The sequence below is a fragment of the Notechis scutatus genome, chromosome 1, assembly GCF_049901735.1.
Source record: "Notechis scutatus isolate UNSWTSFEM ecotype Mainland chromosome 1, rNotScu1.2, whole genome shotgun sequence".
Taxonomy (NCBI): domain Eukaryota; kingdom Metazoa; phylum Chordata; class Lepidosauria; order Squamata; family Elapidae; genus Notechis; species Notechis scutatus.
Genome location: NC_142009.1, coordinates 24,230,029 through 24,249,693, shown reverse-complemented (window position 1 = coordinate 24,249,693; position 19,665 = coordinate 24,230,029). Strand labels below are relative to the sequence as shown.

At 40.1% G+C, this 19,665-nt stretch overlaps 1 protein-coding gene across 10 annotated transcripts in view; it reads right to left on the bottom strand.

The window, feature by feature from the left end:
• The window catches only part of ELN (elastin), a 96,896-nt gene that overhangs the window by 39,140 nt on the left and 38,091 nt on the right, over positions 1–19,665 (bottom strand). For all 10 annotated transcript variants that reach the window (XM_087958880.1, XM_087958877.1, XM_087958872.1 and 7 more), the window contains exons 2-12: positions 16,476–16,523; positions 12,583–12,654; positions 10,138–10,368; positions 7,581–7,616; positions 5,370–5,417; positions 4,935–5,006; positions 4,232–4,264; positions 3,966–4,040; positions 3,516–3,560; positions 1,321–1,383; positions 346–390 (exon numbers count right to left, since the gene is read on the bottom strand). In XM_087958880.1, the coding sequence (XP_087815006.1) occupies positions 346–390; positions 1,321–1,383; positions 3,516–3,560; positions 3,966–4,040; positions 4,232–4,264; positions 4,935–5,006; positions 5,370–5,417; positions 7,581–7,616; positions 10,138–10,368; positions 12,583–12,654; positions 16,476–16,523 (768 nt within the window). The remainder of the gene's footprint in view (positions 1–345; positions 391–1,320; positions 1,384–3,515; positions 3,561–3,965; positions 4,041–4,231; positions 4,265–4,934; positions 5,007–5,369; positions 5,418–7,580; positions 7,617–10,137; positions 10,369–12,582; positions 12,655–16,475; positions 16,524–19,665) is intronic.

Genomic DNA, 19,665 nt, shown 5'->3' with positions numbered 1-19,665 from the left:
TAGAGCAAATATCCTTTAGGGGATGGAAGTTCAGTGACTTGTTTAATAGTGGATACCCTTGTATGATATTGTAAGTTCAAGAAAGTAAAACAAAGAAGAATAAAAAATAAAAATAATTTTAAAAAGGCTAAACTCATTAGATTCCATGGGATAACCTACAGATATTTGAGATTTAGCCATGTTTTTTTTTTTAAAGTTGCAATTTAACAATTATGATTAGGAGCTCTGGGGACTACAGAGGCTGCATAGGTTCTAAAACTATTTATTCACCCTGGAAATCCTGCAGAGTGGATTTTGAGCACATACTGCAAGAATGCTGGTGGTTCTTTTTGGCTTGTTACTTACCATATTTTGCGGCTGCCTTAGCAGCAGCGGCCTGAGCTCCTACACCTGCAGAAGAAAGCAGAAGGACATTGTTGTGGGGTTCGCTTTCATTTTATATTCTAGTGGCTTTCCCTGTCTGGTGCCCTGTCAGTAGAATATAAAATGAGAGCAAAACCTACTTCCTACTAGCACTGATGCATTACTAGTTTGGCAATGAAACGTCTGCAAGAAAACCATCAAGCTTAAAGAGCACCAAGGACACCTCAGTTCCTCTCTTTATTTATTTTTATTTATTTATTTGATTTGCCAATTGTTTACAAGATAATAAGTATAAGTGTATACATAGTTGTGAATACATGAAATGGGTACATATAAGAAAAATAAAAGAATAAGAGACTCTTGTCCTGTCTTCTGATAAACAAAATCAAGACAGAGTCATCTGATTTTTTTTTCTCTCCTGCTGGCTTCAATCTCTCGACTGTGAAATTGCTTCACCAAGTCCATCCTTAACTATTCTTTCATACCTTCTAAGGCAGAGGTCCCCAAATTTGGCAACTTTTAAGACTTGTGGACTTCAACTCCCAGAATTCTCCAGCCTTCTGGGAGTTGAAGTCCACAAGTTTGCCAAGTTTGGGGACCTCTGTTCTAAGGTCATCTTGAAATTCCTTTACAGGTACAGTGGAAAACACCGTCATTCAGCAAAATCTGGAGGACCCCAGGCTCCCCGAACCCCTGACCTTCTCCGACTATGTCACAGTGCCAAATCTGCCCTGAGCTGCAAGACAGGAAGACAGGAAGGGCTTTCATAACACTCTAGTCTAGGGGTGTCCAACCTTGGCAACTTTAAGCCTGGAGGACTTCAACTCCCAGAATTCCCCAGCCAGCAAAGCTGGCTGGGGAATTCTGGGAGTTGAAGTCCTCCAGGCTTAAAGTTACCAAGGTTGGACACCCTGCTCTAGTCTGACCTTCAGCCAAACCCACCACAAAGACATTTACCTGTACCCGTTGGATAGCCAGGTTTCCCTCCAAGTCCTCCAGCATATGCCCCACCTGCTCCGCCTGAAACCACATAGAGAAGGCAGACTCTGTATGAGAATAGATATTAATATTTTTGCCTAATACAAAATATAAAGAAGATTGGAGGAAAACATCTCACTGGGGCTCTAAATACACCTACCACATACAGGTAGTTCTCAACTTACAACCATTCATTGGGTGTCTGCTCAAAGCAGTCATTGGGTGACTGCTCAAAGTTACAACGGCATTGAAAAAAGTGACGTAGTGGTTGTTTTTCACACAGCATCTCCATGACCACCTGATCAAAATTCATTTGCTTGGCAAACGATTCATACTTATGACGGTTGCAGTGTCCTGGGATCATGTGATCAGAATTTTGCGACCTTCTAACAAGCAAAGTCAAGGGGGAATCCAGATTCACTTAACAACTGTGTTACTCAGGGGTGGGATGCTACCGGTTCTGCCTGGCTCTATAGAGCCGGTAGCTCTGAAGAGCAGCAGACACAGAACCAGTTCTGTGTTTGCTGCTGTTTGGCCCACCCACCCACCTGGGCTCTTACCTGTCTTTTATTTCCTGCTTTTTCAACCTCAGCTGCTTTGCGCGGCACAGCTGAGGCTGAAGAAGCAGGGAAAAAGAGGCTTTTCAAACGCTGCGCACTTGCAAGCAGCGCTTTTCAGCTTTCTGGGTGGCACAGCTTAATGTCATTTACACACACGCGCAGTGCGCATGCACGCACAAAATGTAGTCACCGAACTGGTAGTAACACCGGTTGAATTCCACCCCTGGTGTTACTAATGTAACAAATGCAATGAGTCACGTAACAGCCGTGGCAAGAAAAATGGGGCAAACTCACTTAATCAATATTTTATTTAGCAACATAAATTTTGGGCTCAATTGTGATCGTAACTCGAGGACTACCTGTATTGATATGTGGGATTACATCTCCTTTAACTCATCCCTGTTATGTTTTAGAGAGACAGAGATCCCTTAATTCCTAATATTTATACAGCTTCTCCAACCCACTGCTTTCCGTATGTGTTAAGACTTCTGCAACCACAATCCCAAATCATGTTGGAAGGTACAGGATGGGGAAAGGCTGTTCTACATCTAATTATGGAACTAGATCCAATTTCACTCCACTCTTATGCTTGTCATTCTATAGGCAGCAGGCTCAGAAGATTTGCAAATAATTTTCAATTTGGCCTCCTATCCAAAACCACAATTCCAATCAAAGCCATGAGACTTAAAACTTAGATTCAAACCAAATGACAGAAATCAGTAAGGAAGACTTGCTCACATTCTCAGGCTGACTGTGAAGCCCGGTGCCAAGCTTCACAAACCTTCCTTTTAAATGGCTGGCTCACCTGGTCTGTTATTAATTCCTTATTTAAAACGGTTATATAGCCGCCCATTTTTAAAAACCAGATCTGGGAGGCTTACAACTGGTAAAACAATATGTAAAACAGTAAAAAAAAATGGTAATAATAAAAACAGAAGCAATGCTCTGATGCACCCACATTTATTGTCCTATCTTGACCTCATCCTATTCCGATGCCTGTTCCTGGGCGAAGAATCAGGTTTTAACGCTCCCTGAAAGGCTAGAGGCCGACCAGTTGTTAAGGCAGAGGCTGCAATGGAAAAGGCACACTTCCTCGGTCCCATAAGATGGCAATGTTTAAAGCAAGAGAACTGGAATGTGCCCACTGTATCAACTCTGGTGGGATGGACACATATCCACAGAGAGAAGCAGTTCTGCAAATGACCTGGTCGCACATCATGTAGGGTTTTAAAAGTAAAAAGCACCCTGAAAAAAACTGAAAGCCAGTACAGCTCCTGCACAGGGGAGTAATATCAGTGAAACTAGGGACACTCAACACAATATGCATTGCTGCATTCTGGGCCAGTTGTAATTTCTGGCTGGACTTCATGGATAGAGCATGTCACAGTAATCCAAACTGGAAGTGACCAAAATGTGAGTGACTGTGAGCAAGGCCTTCTGGTCCAGGAAAGGGCACAATTGGCACACAACCAAGACAGATTTGTGCAATCTGGAATCCAGTTGTTAATTTAGTTGATTTAAGGTCTCAAGCTGTGCCCATTTCTATCAAGCCCCAGGCTGCACAACCACTGAGCAAAGGATTTATAGAATGGAAGACATGTCAACAGGACTCACCGAAATTCAGCTTGCCAGCACCATAAGGCTTACCATAATAACTACCTGGAAAGAGAACCGTTTGATCAGAACATGATCACAGGAAGCTGGTACTTAGTGAGACAGACCCATTGCTCCAGTTAGGATAAAGTACATTTTTTGTGGACGGCTAGGAGTGTTTCTGAATTTTGCAACTCTAAAACTGTGGGCTTCAGCTCTCAGAATTCCACAATCAGTTATGGCTGGCTGGGGAATTCTAGAAGTTGAAGTCCACACATGTCGCCCACTATGCTAGGCCGAACCTATAATTTACAAGGCACAATTGTTTCACACCACAAACTTTACTTTTGGCTTGCAATGTTTTGTAAATTGAGAGAAAAAGAGAAAAAGAGAGAAAGGGAGGGGGAGAGAGAGAGAAAAATGTTTCAGGGACGCGTAAAACAATTTGTTAAATTCTGGATTAAGAATCACCTGGGAGTTTTGGTGCCTTGATGGGATAACCTAGAGGTAGGCCTGGTTGCTGTCCACCTCCAATTCCTCCAAGTCCTGTAACATCAAGAAGAGGGCTGAGAACAGAAAGGTCACAAACTAACAATGACCTAATAGATTTTCCTACTGCACTTTGTAGCCAGTAACTGGAATAGATCAGTCTCTTCCTCACCTATCCTGGAAGGTGATATATATGGTGCATGCACCAAACTCATTTTTTTCTTTCTTTTTTTAAGCATCCAACCTACCAGGGATTCCAGCAAAGGCTCCAGCTCCAGCTCCTGAAAGAGGAGAAGGGGAAAGTTTGTTAGAAATGGCTTCTGATATGGACATAGCAGTATGAATATGCCAAGAGAAAAGGAAAAAAAAATCCCCAGTACTGTAGCTAGAGCACAGGATATTTCAGAACCTATCTGAGTGATAAAGGATCACCTGTAATGGGATTGTTTTGGGTTAATAAGCTACCCTGAGCTTCAAGTTCTTTTCATATACCAATACTGAGAGTGAAGATGTTTGCAGGTATTATTTTGCACTCCCACATGTGCATAACTATGTTTATACTTATACCTGTTATCTTATAATCACTTGACAAAATAAAATAAAATAAATAAAATCTGTGCACATGCACATACATTGAGGCACACACATCCATGCACACACAGAGACAGAGGTAGGTAGATCACAGTGTGAATTAGAACAGCACTTCTTAAAGTGTAGTCTAGGGAACGCAGTGTCATGTCAATTGAATAAATATTTTACAACTCTTCCATTTTATTTTCTACTACGGTAAACATCAAGAGATACAATCCACATAAACCAAAGCTCTTTGGAGTCTTCAATCAATTTTAAGACCATAAAGGGGCCCTGAGACCCAAATGTTTGAGAATCAGTGAATTATAAGTTCCCAACCAAACCTTGCTATAAACAATAGGATTTGGAGATGCCACTTACCTGGGACTTTCTGTTTGACACCTGTTCCAGATGGCACTCCTGGCAAGACTCCTACACCTGGATAACGGATTCCTGACATATATAGAAACAGCAGCTTTAAGATTTTAGTTTAACAAAATAACAGAGTTGGAAGGGACCTTGGAGGTCTTCTAGCCCATACCCCCGCTCAAGCAGGAAACCCTATACCACTTCAGACAAATGGCTGTCCAATCCCTTCTTAAGAGCCTCCAGTGTTGGAGCATTCAAACTTCTGGAGGCAAGTCATTCCATTGATTAACTGTTCTAACTGTCAGGAAATTTGAGCCCCAATGTAAAATTACAAGCACCCCATTATTATTTTTTGGTTTGTTGAAATGTGCTAAATTAACACCTAAGCATTCAACACCATGTTGCTGAAAGGAGGGAGGGATGCGCCTGTATGAAGGCCAAACTCACCTGTGCCGGGAAGTACGCCTCCAGGGAAGACTCCTGGAATTCCAACACCTGTCAAACATAGAGCAGAGATGCTGCCATTCTTCCTTCCATGACTTTCTCCAACTGGGGCAATATATTTAGTTCAAATGCCTTAGGTAGAAGAATTCTCTCACTCGTTCTGGAAGCCAATTTAATTGTCTCAGCAGATGGCAGCACAAAACTGATCTTAGAAGCTAAGCAAAATCAGCCTAATACTTTACTTGGACCAAGAACCACCTGCTAATTTGGGATGTTGTCTTGGGAAGCTGAAATAACATCCCAGAAGACGACCTTAGCAAACATCTTCTGTAATGCTAAGAGGCTTTGTGAGTTCAAAAGCTCTGGGCAAGAATTTTAACTAGGTGAGATTCAAAGTCTCTAGGTCAACTTGTTTCTATTAAGTTGAAAACACCTGCTGAATTTATTTTAGCCTCCTTTCTTGAACGCTTTTATTTTTGTTTACCTGTTGTGCAGAATTAAAAAGCTTCCAAGCAAGTCCAAAAGAATTTTAGTCTCAATAGGCATTTTCTCTTTAAATTATCCATCAGTTAGTCCCTCTATTTCTCACTAAGACAGCAAGGCAAGACCATTTATGCCAATCAATGTTTGTGCAGGGACTTCAAGTTCCAGAATTCTCAGTGTTTATTTTACTTCGGAATTCTGCAAAATGTGAACACATCTAGAGAGCATCAAATCAACCAAGGCTGATGTTAAATTTATTTATGCATTTATGCATTCAATCAACTTGTATAGATGAACAATAACAGCAAAAAAAGTAAAAAGCTCTAATGATTATGAAGAACAAACTCAATTATACCCAATGACATCTCACAGGCCATCTACCTGCCTGACCCCCATTATCCTGGAGCACCGCCCTCCACCAGGTTTTCTGCACTTTCCCAAAGGCCAGCATTGCAATAGAATAGATCCCATTAGATGACATTCTTTAATTGCGGGGACCCAAATTGATTCCTCTTGGATCAAATGGGATGGGTAGAAACAGTGGGGGAAGGTAGTCCTGCAAAGACCTGTCTCATGACATGGAACTGCAAATAAAGTTCACGTCAAATAAAGTTTGAAGGGGTCTGTTGTCAACAATCAGTGCCTTGAATTCATCCAAAAATACACTGAGAGTCACTATAGGTTGGGAGTAGAGGCATAGCATGAATATACCGAAATGTGCTCCTAACAATTCACATTGCTGCATTCTGAAACATCTGCATTGTGATAATTCACCTGGGAGATAACAGTGAAAGTGATTGTGAGCAGTGCCTCCTGGCCCAGGAAAGCTGCAACTGACACACAAATAAAGTTGTAAGAAACCTCTTCTCGCCAAAGTTGTTATCTGCTCTTCAAGAAGGAGATCCAGGAGAACTCCAGATTGCATTCCAGTTCTGTTTGGAGAAGTGCAATCCCATGCAGAAGTAAACATGGAAAACCACCAGAGCCAGAGGCCCTAAAATTCAAGCCACTCAAGAGTTGCTTGGATTGGGCAGAAGCTTAAATTGTGCAATACTCTTAATCAAGTCAGTTAATGGCCAAGTAATTTTACTGTGCCTTGATATGTAGCCCAATCTGTTTAACCAGTTTGTGGTTGCAAACCTAGAAAATGAATTAATTCACTGGACAAGTTAAATATGTAGTAGGAAGTCAGAGTTAGGAATAAGGCCCACAAAACTGCGTGAGACCACCTTTTGACCAAATACAAGTCAGTTCATACTATTCAAGGAGGTTGTTTTTGATCCACTGAAGATTGTTGACTGCTGTTCTGTTTAGAATTGTGTCTTTTTGGCCTGTTTTTACTATTTTTGATGAAGCTTATTAGCTACCAAAAACACCCCCATGTCGAAAAAATGGGTAAGTCAAAATATTATCCCTAGACAAAATATATTGTTGTTTTACACCAAAGCACTACCCATATTCTGCTATTTTTATGATGATGTTAGGTTCTTCTATCTGTTTGAAAAGACTGGAGTGGAAGTAATGTTTTAAACAAAAGACAAAACATTGTTCATCTAGAGCCCACTGTGATTAGCCACCTAATCCTATAAGTCAGAGAGCAAAAGATGAACCCCACATTATGCCTTCAGTTTTCATAGCCCACTTATTCTCCCAGCTAATTAACGTGTTATTAACATTCAGAGCACTCATCCTTATTTGAGCTGAAGTTTCTTGGAGCAACTGCTGACCTACCAGGGATTTTCCCAGGCTTGGCTCCAGTACCAGCACCTGTGGGTGCAAAAGAGACCAGTTGACATAGTGCAAAAGCTCAGTCCAGCATAAATATTTGTCAATCTTTTTGCTGTGGTTCCCCCCCAAAACCACCCCAGATTCAATAAATATTGTTAAGTAGTAGTGCAAAGGTGCTTTCTGTTGGATCGTGCAGTCTTTGTGAGAGTTTTTGCAAGTCAAAATCAGGAAAAGTATTTCAAGGGTTACTTAGAAAGTATTAATTTATTTTGGCCCAAACAAATTAAAACATGACGGGCTATGGAGCAGAATTTAACAGGCCATGATTCCAATGGGTATTTAATAAGCAATTTTATTTCTTTATTAAATGTATATACTGCCCATGTCATTCTGAAAAGTGACTCTGGGTGGCTTACAGTTAAAATCATAAATATTAAAAACATCAAATACAACACTAAATACAGAGGCAAGAAGCAAAAAGGGCAAAATTAATACGCTTCTCGGTTAAGCCACCAACCAATTCCAACGTTGAACGACCCCCAGTGCTATTGTTCTTTTATTATTAAACTCTTAAGATGAGTTTACATAAAAAAAAATTAGTTCAGTTTGCATAAACTTATTAAACCAGGGGTCTCCAACCTTGGCAACGTTAAGCCTGGTGGACTTAAAGCAAAGCTGGCTGGGGAATTCTGGGAGTTGAAGTCCGCCAAGCTTAACTTTGCCAAGGTTGGAGACCCCTGTATTAAACAACTTTGTGTTTGGTCATCTGCCAGGAGGAACAAGAGATGAAACCTACAATCCTTGTGACTATCAGGTTTGCATTTGTTGAATGAGCATTAACCTTGGTTGTGTGAATTTAGCTTGTTTACGATTCTGAGTGTTCTGTGAATTCAAAACAAAACATGTTATAAAACCACAGCCATTCTCTTCCCAACTGAGCAAATAAAAGGTTGGTAGACTGAGATGCACGGGAAGAATTCAGGAACATGATAAGAAGATTGCCATCATCATGGCCTCATCTGTAATCACTGATTATTAGTTTTCTGAAATGATTTTTTAAATAAAAGCTCTCTAAAAATGGCACCTTAACACCATCAAGTTAGTGATGCTTGCCATATGCCTTCTGTCTATTTACCCCACTGGCAGACGAGAAATTTCAGAGGAGTTGGCACTTAACATCAATCCAATTGATACCATGGAAAAGCCACCCATCTCCAATTACAATACTTCTTTTAAAAAAAGTAATTGGAGATAGGTGGCTTTTCTAGGGTATCATGATTATTTACACATAAAAGCTAGCTTCAAATAACATGCTTTAAAAAGTCACTTTGAGCTCTAATGGCAGCTTAGATAGTGTCTATTTTCATAAGTTCTTTGGTGATTCAGTGTGTTTTGTGAAACCAGCCCTTTTGGTTAGTTTATAGAATAGAATTCTTTATTGGTCAAGTGTGATTGGACACACAAGGAATTTGTCTTGGTGCAAATGCTTTCAGTGTACATAAAAGAAAAGACACATTTGTCAAGAACCAAGAATATAACTTAATATATTGTTCTATTGTGGAAAGGTTCTTTATTTAAATGGCCATTTTCCCCACAAAACAAAAAAATGAAAAATTCAGCCACCAAGTTTACAAAGGCATCGGGTGCAAAGCACCACAATGCCATGATTGCACAATGACCCAAAATAATGCAAGTAGATATTTTATATTACAGTATTTCCACAATGGTATCATCATGCACCCAATTCCAGTTGCTGTCCTTGTCCATGACCAAGACAAGTACCGTACGTGGGAGAATGAAGCTATAATGGAGAAGTTTTGTTTCATTGTTTCTACCACACCATAAACTGCTTCTGTAACTTGATAAGCAAGGTCAAGAGACTGTCCCTCCAACTTTCTCCTAGTTTGAATCATGTGATTGGAAGAAGTTGACATTGGACTTATTGAACAACCGTTCTTATTCAGAGCTAAGAATTTTTGGGTGCAGAAAGGCTGATTGTTAGGGATAACATGGTTACCTAACTTAGTTTGGGTAAAATAATATATATAGACTATGATTGTGTGTATCACTTTAAATGCAGACCATGTATTTTGGGTGCGATTGTAAAATCACCATAAGAGGGAGCAAGAGAGCTCACTGTTTGCTGGCTTTTACTGGATTGCTGACAATGATGGATTGATGGTGATAACTGCGTGTTTTCCCTGCTATTGCTGAACGAAGAAAAGAGGTTTGATTTTCTTCATATTTCTACTGCAAAAAGAGATATATTACTGGACTGATTATTCGTAAGTTTACTGACCTCTTTTTCGACACTGGACTTTGCTAATGAATAATCCCGGACGGACTGAACTTAGTGTATGATATATGGACTGTTTGACTATGCTAACAATCTTACTGGAATAAACTATTTAACTAGCACTGTGTATCTGTTTTACTGAGTGTAAACTACAACAACGTTTATCTCACATATCTGCCTGCCTGATTGACTACCGTTGCACGTTCTGCTAGGGTGTATATCCCTAACACTGATAATATAATTACTCGATATTAATAGACCTACCAGGTAATCCGCCCACACCACCTCCAGGTAGTCCACCTATGCCGCCTCCAGGTAGTCCGCCCACACCACCTCCAGGTAGTCCACCTATGCCGCCTCCAGGTAGTCCGCCCACACCACCTCCAGGTAGTCCACCTATGCCGCCTCCAGGTAGTCCGCCTACTCCACCTCCAGGTAGTCCACCAAAGCCAGCTCCAGGTAATCCACCTATGCCACCACCAGGTACACCAAGTCCTGAAGATGATAAAACACATACTTATTGAGGTTTGAGGACTAGGTTGGTGTTGGGATGAGGTTAATGATTCCCTTATACCTAGATGTCTTATATCTAAGACGAGTGATATGGTTTAGAAATAGGAAATATAAATAAATAAAATATAAATAAGATAAAATTTTTATTTAGGATGACAGAAAATAGAATTTGCTGCTCCCACAGGAGTACTCTTTTCACGATTGCCTGCTCACACAAAAACAAAGAAGAGTTTTGTGAGAAGGGATAAAGGAAAATGAAAAATCAAGTTCTAGGGCATTATTTGAAGGAATTAAATAATAAAGATTGTTAGAAGTAAAAGGGAGGAATATAAAATTGGTTTATTTCATCAAGGCTAAAATGCTGTATCTCTGTTAACCTTTAATGGAATTTTGCTAACATCAGAAATGAAATAATGAGGTGGGATATGGGAAGAAAAGATCATTTCTTGTATTTTAAGAGAAGGTGATAAGTTATTATAATTGTTTATACATGTTATAATGAAGGGGGAAGTCTCGTCTTTATATATTTTTTCTTTTAATTATATTCTAATTTTTCCTTCCTTTCTATTTTTCTTTCAAGTTTTTCCTTTACTGCATCTTCTATTTTTTCTTTTTTTCTTGTTTTGGATTAGGTTTTTTTTTAAATTACAAATGATCATCTGAAGAAGCAGAAGCAGAGGAAGAGGCAGGAGGGAGGAGGAAGAGGAAGAGGAGAAGGGGGACAGTACCATTCATAGGGAGTAATCATAGGATGGCTCCTCTAAGGACAGGAAACACAGTGCAATGACTTCTGTACAGGTAGTCCTTGACTTATGACTACAATGGAGCCTGCCCAATACAGTTCATGACATTCATAAAGTGGGTCATCATATGAACGGAGCCAATTTTACAACCATTTTTGAGGCAGTTGCTAAGTAAATGCCATGAATGTTAAGCAAACTCGTTGGTCCCCAAGGAGCATTTTGGCTGAAAACTGCAAATAAAGTCTGGTTTTTCGCAAAATTGTCATAATCCTGGTCATATGACCGCAAGATTTGGCAAGTGGCTATAAGCGCAGGCCAGTTGCCAAGCACCCAAAATGTGTTTATGTGATCACAAGGGGGAAGTTTGGAACCAAGTTGTAAATACCTTCGGGGGTAGGGGTGGGGGGGGTCTGTTGCAACTTTAACCAGTTGCTAAGCGACTGTTCATAAATTAAGGATTAATTATATCAGGAATCACTAAGAGTTAGTTACCATCTGTATGCCAAGATGGGGAAAAGGCAGGTAAAGAGATGACCTTATAAGAACAAGAGAATGACACATACATGGTTAGAAAAAAATGATAAAACAATATATTGATTTAAAACCAGAAATATTTTTGTTGGGTATTTTACCAGAACAATATAATAAAGTGAACATAAAGGGAATATAATAAAGGGAATATAGATGTAATTTTACACATGTTAACAGCAGCAAGAATTTTTTTTTGCACAACAGTGAGAAAATGAAGAGATCCCTGCAGATGAAAGTGTTATAAAAAATATTAGAATGCGCAGAGATAGACAGATTAACACTCAAAATAAAGGAAAAGGAAGAAACAGAATACTTTTTAACATGGGACTTGTTTTACCAATGGCTAAATAACAAAAACAGAGGTTAGAAACTAAAGAGATTAAGAAAATGATTAATTACATAAGGAAGGTTTATTGTTATGGATATGTTAATATTACTATTACTATGTGATTGTTATTAATGATATATACTGTATATTATTATTATTATTATTATTATTATTATTATTATCTTTTTTTGTTCTAAAAACTACTCAGACAACATGCTGTTCATATAGATAGAGTTTTTATGTCTACTAAAGAAAAATTTATTATACACACACACACAAACACATATATACAACATACACACACACACACACATACATCTACACATATCTATATCCATCCATCCATCCATCCACCCACCCATCCATCCATCCATCTATCTATCAATCTATTTATCTAATATCTATCTATCTATCTAACAAACAAGAGAATGATATAGGACTTGGCATCAAATACCAAAAAAGCCAATAAAGGCAAAGAGGAATTGAAAATCATGACTTCATCCATGATTTTTGTCCAAGTCTGGTCTATGGCAAGATGAAATGGAATCAGAATACTGAACATAAAGTCAACGGGGAACAGCAACTTCGACTCACCAGCTTTAGCGGCGGCTTTATAGGCTGCAGCAGCAGATCCAGCAGGATAGGCACCTCCTGGATATAGGCCACCTATAAAAAAGAAATGCACCATTCCTTTTTGATGGGAACAGTTGTGTGTGTCAATTGTTAACTGGGAAACCCCAGTTGAGTTGGCTGGTTTTACAGGAAGTGACAAAATGGGCCTATAATTCGACCTGAAAAGCCCTGCAGAGGCTTTTTCCAAGCCTTTGGGAGAAAAAGGCCTCAAACCAACCAAAAAAAAAATCAGCTGTGAGGCGTGCGCATGCGCAGCGAGGTAAGTTTGCCTGAGGCTTGCATGCCAGCACAAATAGCTCTGCGTACCACTTGTGGCACACGTGCCATAGGTTTGCCATCACAGGTATAGGTAATATAATACAATATAATGCATATGTACATATACAGAATATACTGTATGCAGTATATTATATGCTGTTTGTGTTATATCAATATAATATTGTTCTTCTGATAGGAGAAGACCCCTACTGGAATTCCCAGAAGCTGGGAATTCTGGAAGTTGTAATCACAATACACTTACAGATTGTGTGTGTGGAGAGAGTTTCCTCCTTTAAATTCTTGGGAGTCTACCTCAGTGAAGATCTTACCTGGAAAACCAACACAACCCAGGTGGCCAGAAAGGCCCAACAGAGACTCCATTTCCTTAGGGTCTTACGAAAGAATAAAGTGGAACAACAACTGATGACCCCCTTTTACCGGTCCACAATAGAAAGCGTCCTCACATATTGCACTACGGTGTGGTATGCTGGCTTGACAGCCACGGATAGAAACACATTACAGAGGGTGGTGAGCACAGCACAAAACATCGTGGGATGTTCCCTGATACCACGAGATGACATCGCTAGGGCTCGCTGCCACAGAAGAGTGAGGAAAATTCTCAGGGACGACTCACATCCTGGTCAGCACTTCTTCACTCTCCTACCATCGGGTAGGAGATATAGAAGCATAGCCAGCCGCACCAACAGGCTGAAGAACAGTTTCTACCCGTGGGCTGTCAGACTTCTGAGCGGAAAATAACTTCATGTCAACATAGTATGATAGACTTGCAGGGCTGACGCACTTTGCAACAAGGTCACATAGTGTAATAAGATTGGGACTGGGTTAGGGACTTCTGTCCTCACTGTGAGTTTTGTTTGGCGGGGGGAAGTTGCATGAAGTGAGTCTCAGCCAATCTCATTGTACACATGCTGTACTCTGACAATAAAGATAATAATAAGGCAGGTGCAGATAGGTAAAAATTTCTTTCATAGTGGATTTGACTCCTGTTGAATTCATATCTGTGTCTTTTCTTGCAACAATATGGAATTAATTTGCTTTTGCCTTTTTTTAGAATGAGTTTTCAACTTCCTGATCTAAGCCAGAGCCCTGTTGATTTCTGCTTAGCTATTTGGGTTCAACTACAGTTGGCTAGATGCAGGTTGAGCAACCTGTGAGGTTGAAGTGAAGTCTAGTTAGTTGAGACAACGACTCACCTGCTCCTCCAAGTCCACCTCCAATGCCAGCTCCTGTGGAAGAACATCAAAAAAGAAGCAATTTTTTCCAGATAAATTGTGTACCCAGAAATGTGACACTTGTGGGTGAATTAGGCAGATGTTCACTTTGTAATGTCAGTTTAGAAGAAAGAAAAGGATGCATGATTGCAAGTGTGGTCTTCTGTTTGTATAAAGCTGAGCAGGCAATGCTCTCATGCCCCTTCATGAAGACCTTTGGAAAGCCACAGTCTAATAAGGATAGCCCTTGTGTGAGAAAAATATCTCTGCTGGCCTTATCTCAGCAGTGCAGCAGAAGAAATCCTGGGATAGCAGCAGTTACCCCAGTGACAAACTTTTTTCTCCGGCATATAAACATGTGCGTGCACATGCAACACATGGATACAATTCCTTTTTTAAAAAATATGTTTGTCTATTCTAGAGACCACCTGCAGCTCTGGAAAACAGATTAGGCTGGGAAACCTTGCCTGGGAGTATTTCTATAATATTTTATTTCCATCCCCCATTTCTTCAAAAGCCAACTTAAAAAATGTCTGCAACTCTCTTTGTGACTGCCAAGTTCACAATGAAAAAAAAAAAAAAAGCCAAAACCACTTTTCTGCCCTGATTTGCCTTCTCTCTCACCTGCCTTGTGCTTACAGCACTGTACACAAAGGAATCTAGCAATTTCACTTACAGGTGGTATTCAGCAGGTTCTGACCAGTTCTGGAGAACTGGTAGCGGAAAATTTGAGTAGTTTGGAGAACCGGCAAATACCACCTCTGGCTGGCCCCGTCCCCATCTATTCTCTGCCTCCCGAGTCCCAGCTGATTGGCTGGGTCTTCTTTTGTTGCCCTGCACAGGAGAACAGAGCTGGAAAGCAGGTTAGTGGGGTGGGGTGGGAATGGAGATTTGACAGGATCCTTCCCCTGCCACACACACCAAGCCACGCCCACAGAACCGGTAGTAAATTTTTTGAATGCCACCACTGATTATCAGGGAGGAAGAAGAGATGCTCATTTGCTCCACTGTATGTATTATTTTTCAAAATAATTATTACTTTGTAAGCAAATCAACAAGGAATCTTGTTCTAGTCCATTAGGGGCTTACCTATGCTGCCAAGTCCTCTGTTGCCAGCTGTTCCCGCAGAAAGCAAGGATTTTAAACAATTCTTAGTCATTTCAATAAAGCGTATAAAACACTAGCCCCAACCATGATATTATATTAGTTGTCCCCCCTCTTCAAGTACCTAGGAGTTCTGAGCCAAGTATGTTCATATCTGTATTATGCACTTTAAAGGAATTTGACAAAGCATTCTGAAAAATGTTTTTTTTTAAACAAATGGGCATACAAAGATTCATTTAGCCACTAATGACATCCCTAATTTTGTGAAGAAAAGAAATAGCACAATAGGGTAATAACTAAGGCAAGGAAGGAAATGAGCTTGCAGATGGTTTTTGAATAAAATGATAAGGGCAACAAATTGCCAATGAAAGCAAGATAAGATCACAGAGTGATTTACATTTTTTTAAATTTTCCCCAATGATCTTTTCAAACTCTCCTAAGTGAAGAAATATGAAGGCAGAATCTGTCTGGAGGGGTCCCCAAACTTGGCAACTTAAGACTTGTGGACTTCAACACTCCAAGAATTCCTCAGCCAGATTCCCTACCTTGACCCTATATGAAATACCAACATTGTTATGAACCTATTTTATAAATGCATATTTGGTGCAAAGTGAAGATCTATCTAGGGGATATCCCCTATATTCTAAGGTAGATATGGAAAAAGGCATCCTTGAAATATTACACATATGGACTTCAACTCCCAGAATTGCCTAGCCAGTGATGCTGGCTCAAGAAATCTGGGAGCTGAAGTCTACACATCAGAAAGCTGTCAAAGCTTTCACTGATCAAGAGGACAAACAGCACACTCTGAAACACCAGTCCCCACACTGAACTATGTGATATATTTTTTCATAATATCGGAAAATGCCTGAGATATTATTATTTGTTCTGGCATCTGCTGCAACATGTAGAAATATACTATTCTAAAGTTCCCATCCTGTTTCTTGTAGTATAAAACTAAGAAAAATAGTTGTGTTACTCCTGTTATAGGTATAAGGTACTCATGTAAATTAATGTTTTCCCCATTCACAGAGAAGAAGAAAACTCTCAATATTCCATTCTCACCTTCCCCAAATAATGTCATTATGCAAAATAAATAAGCAAATGAATTAATAAGGGTCTTCTCCTGGCTGCTTCTTTTCAAGCTCAATGTTTGAGTTTGATTGAAATTGGTATCGTGAGCAGGCACACACAAGGCATCACCAATGTTGCACAATTATGGCATCTCTAACACTTAGTTGGGATGGTGCTAATTCTTACCTGGGTAGAACCCTGCTCCTGGAATTCCTGCTCCAGCACCTGGAACCCCTATCAATAAAATAAGAGAGAGAGGAAAGTGGTTTTTGGATTGCATGGAAAGCATGGATGGAACCCAGTCTAGTCATGTTCATTAACTTCATCTCAGTGGCCAACCAAAAGATTAAGCAGTTTTGGGATAAAGCCAGCCTCCCTCCCCCTTTCCTGTCTGTTGTTTTTTCGCCCCCGCCTCTTCCTTGTTCATGGATGTTGACAGGGAGGAGGCAAAAAAGCCAAGGCAGTGATTACAACCAAGTGATCAAAGGACCAGAAGTCAAGATAGCAGTAGTAATAGCACTTATATACCGCTTCATAGTGCTTTACAGCCCTCTCTAAGCGGTTTACATAGTCAGCATCTTGACCCCAACAATCTGGGTCCTCATTTTACTCACCTTGGAAGGATGGAAGGCTGACTCAACCTTGAGCCTGGTGAGAGTTGAACTGCCAAATTGCAGATTCATGGTGGCTCACAACCTTCAGTCGAAGTCTGCTCTGTCTTACATGTGTTGTGATGTGCTATTTACTCTTTCCTGGCTACACCCAGCCTCATAAGTTAAATGAATCAAATGGGTCTGATTCACTCAATAGGCTAAACCACTAAACAGAACACAACAAAACAATAATAATCTGATTTTGTTGTATGCTGCCCCGAGTCACCTGTATGCGAAATGAGCAGCTATATACATTTGACAAGTAAATAAAATACTGCAACCAAAATGAAAACGAAGCAAGTTTATTAAGTCTTATAAATGCCACTAGATTATTAACTTAAACTCTTGTGCAAACATAGCTCATAAGTTCAATAGGATTAAGACAAATAATTGATTTTATAAACACGTGCACGCATATTTATGCACGTAATCTCATCCTTCATTCAAAACTAATATAAAACTGTTACCAAAGTCACCTGCATAATGGCAGAAATGCAGGATGGCATAAATGCAGTTTGAATTTCAAGACTTGTAAATGTATGATTATTTAAACATACCTCCAAAGGTAAATATATGCATACATGAATCCAGCACTTGTCTTGTTATTCAACTCCAAGGACTAGCATTAGTTAGAACATAGAATAATAGAGTTGGAAGGGACCTCGGAAGTCTTCTAAATCCAGGGGTCTCCAATTTTGGCAACTTTAAGACTTGTGGACTTCAACTCCCAGAATTCCTCAGCAGATGGCTGAGGAATTCTGGGAGTTGAAGTCCACAAGTCTTAAAGTTGCCAAGGTTGGAGACCCCTGCTCTAGTCCAATTCCCTGCTCAAGCAGGAGGCCCTATCAAACAAATGGTTTTCCAGTCTCTCTTTGAAAGCCTCCAGTGATGGAGCATCCACAACATCTGAAAGCAAGCTATTTCATTGATTGTTCCTTCCCATCAAACTTTAATTTCTTCTAGCCACCTGTGCACATTGCATGGCAGAGCCTAACACTCTTGTTACCACATGTTCTCCAGCCCCTCCTGTCTCTTGATGACACTGTGCCATTATGGCTTCTTTCCCCTTAAATAAACACTTGTGTTTGTGTTTAAATGCAGCATATTTTGCCTTGGGATTCAAACAATGGGCTGACCTCTTTCAGCCAAGAGAATGCCGCAATGGCAGAAGCAGCTTTTATGGCCAAAGAACAATTAGTGTGTGTTTAGATGTGCAGGCACGCATTAGAACTACCACAGCCAGGCTGCAAATATTCAGATGACCACTAGATGTAACAAACGGATGCTTTAATTCTTTTTGCCACTCCATCTATTTCAGATGTTTCCAGCCCGGTTTCAGTAGCCTTCACACAAACATATGGAGGCAGATTTTTATGGGGAAGGGAAAAAATAAAAGGAATAGTCGGCAGAAAATGTAATTATTGATAGGAACTGGATTGACTAAACACAGGGTTTTCATTCGACTCAGCATTATACAAATTCAGCTCAGAATATTTTTCTGGTGCTCAGTCCAGCTCCAGCAAATATGAAGTAAATATATGATTCCAAGCATATGCAAAATGCATTTGTCTAAGCATAAAACCAGAGGCATTCATCAAATTATAAATGTAACTTGCAGAACCACTGACACTTCACATTCTATAAATGAGAAAAGCCAATTTCTGGAACCGCTAAAACAGACTAGAGGAAGATGTTATTTGGGGTTGGAAACACATCTGAATGTAGCCAAAGAATAACATCGTGGTGTCAGTGATAAGACAGGGCTACCAGGCAGGGGTGGGATTCAACCGGTGATACTACCAGCTTGTTGACTATGTTTTGTGCAGATGTAAAAAACCTTAAGCTGTGCCACCCAGACAGCTGAAAAGCGCTGCACGCAGGTGCACAGCATATGATTTTTTCCTGCTTTTTCAACCTCAGCTGTGCCATGCAAAGCAGCTGAGGTTGAAAAAGCAGGAAATAAAGGACAGGTAAGAGCCCAGGCGGGTCGGTGGGCCAAACAGCAGCAGACACCGAACCGGTTTGGTGTCTGTTGCTCTTCAGAGCTACCCGTTCTATAGAGCCAGGCAGAACCGGTAGTATCCCACCCCTGCTAGCAGGGCACAGAAAGCTTATGCAGAGAATCCCAAAGGTGCTTTTTCAAAAGGCAACTGGATTTTGTTTTTCATTGAAGATGTTTCACTTCTCATACAAGGAGCTTCTTCAGTTCTGACTAAATGGTGGTAGATGGATAAAAAGAAGTTTTTTTTAATGAGAAGTGAAACTTCTTTAAGGAACAACAAAGTCCAGTTGTCTTTTGAAAAAGCACCTTTGGGACCACCATGATCTGGGTGACTGAGAATCTCCATTGACACTTACACAGAGAAATTGTTCTGACACCCCACAGGGACAAAAAGGGTAGGCCCTTTCTCACATGAAAGAGTGCTCCATATTTGCCACCACCACTGAATAGAATAGAATAGAATAGAATAGAATAGAATAGAATAGAATAGAATAGAATAGGAATAGAATAGGAATAGAATAGCAGATTTGGAAGGGACCTTGGAGATCTTCTAGACCAACCCCCCTGCTTAGGCAGGAAACCCTGCACCACTTCAGACAAATGATTATCCAATCTCCTCTTAAAAACTTCCAGGGTTGGAGCATTCACAACTCCTGGAGGCATGTTGTTCCACTGATTAATTGTTCTAACTGTAAGGAAATTTCTCCTTAGTTCTAAGTTG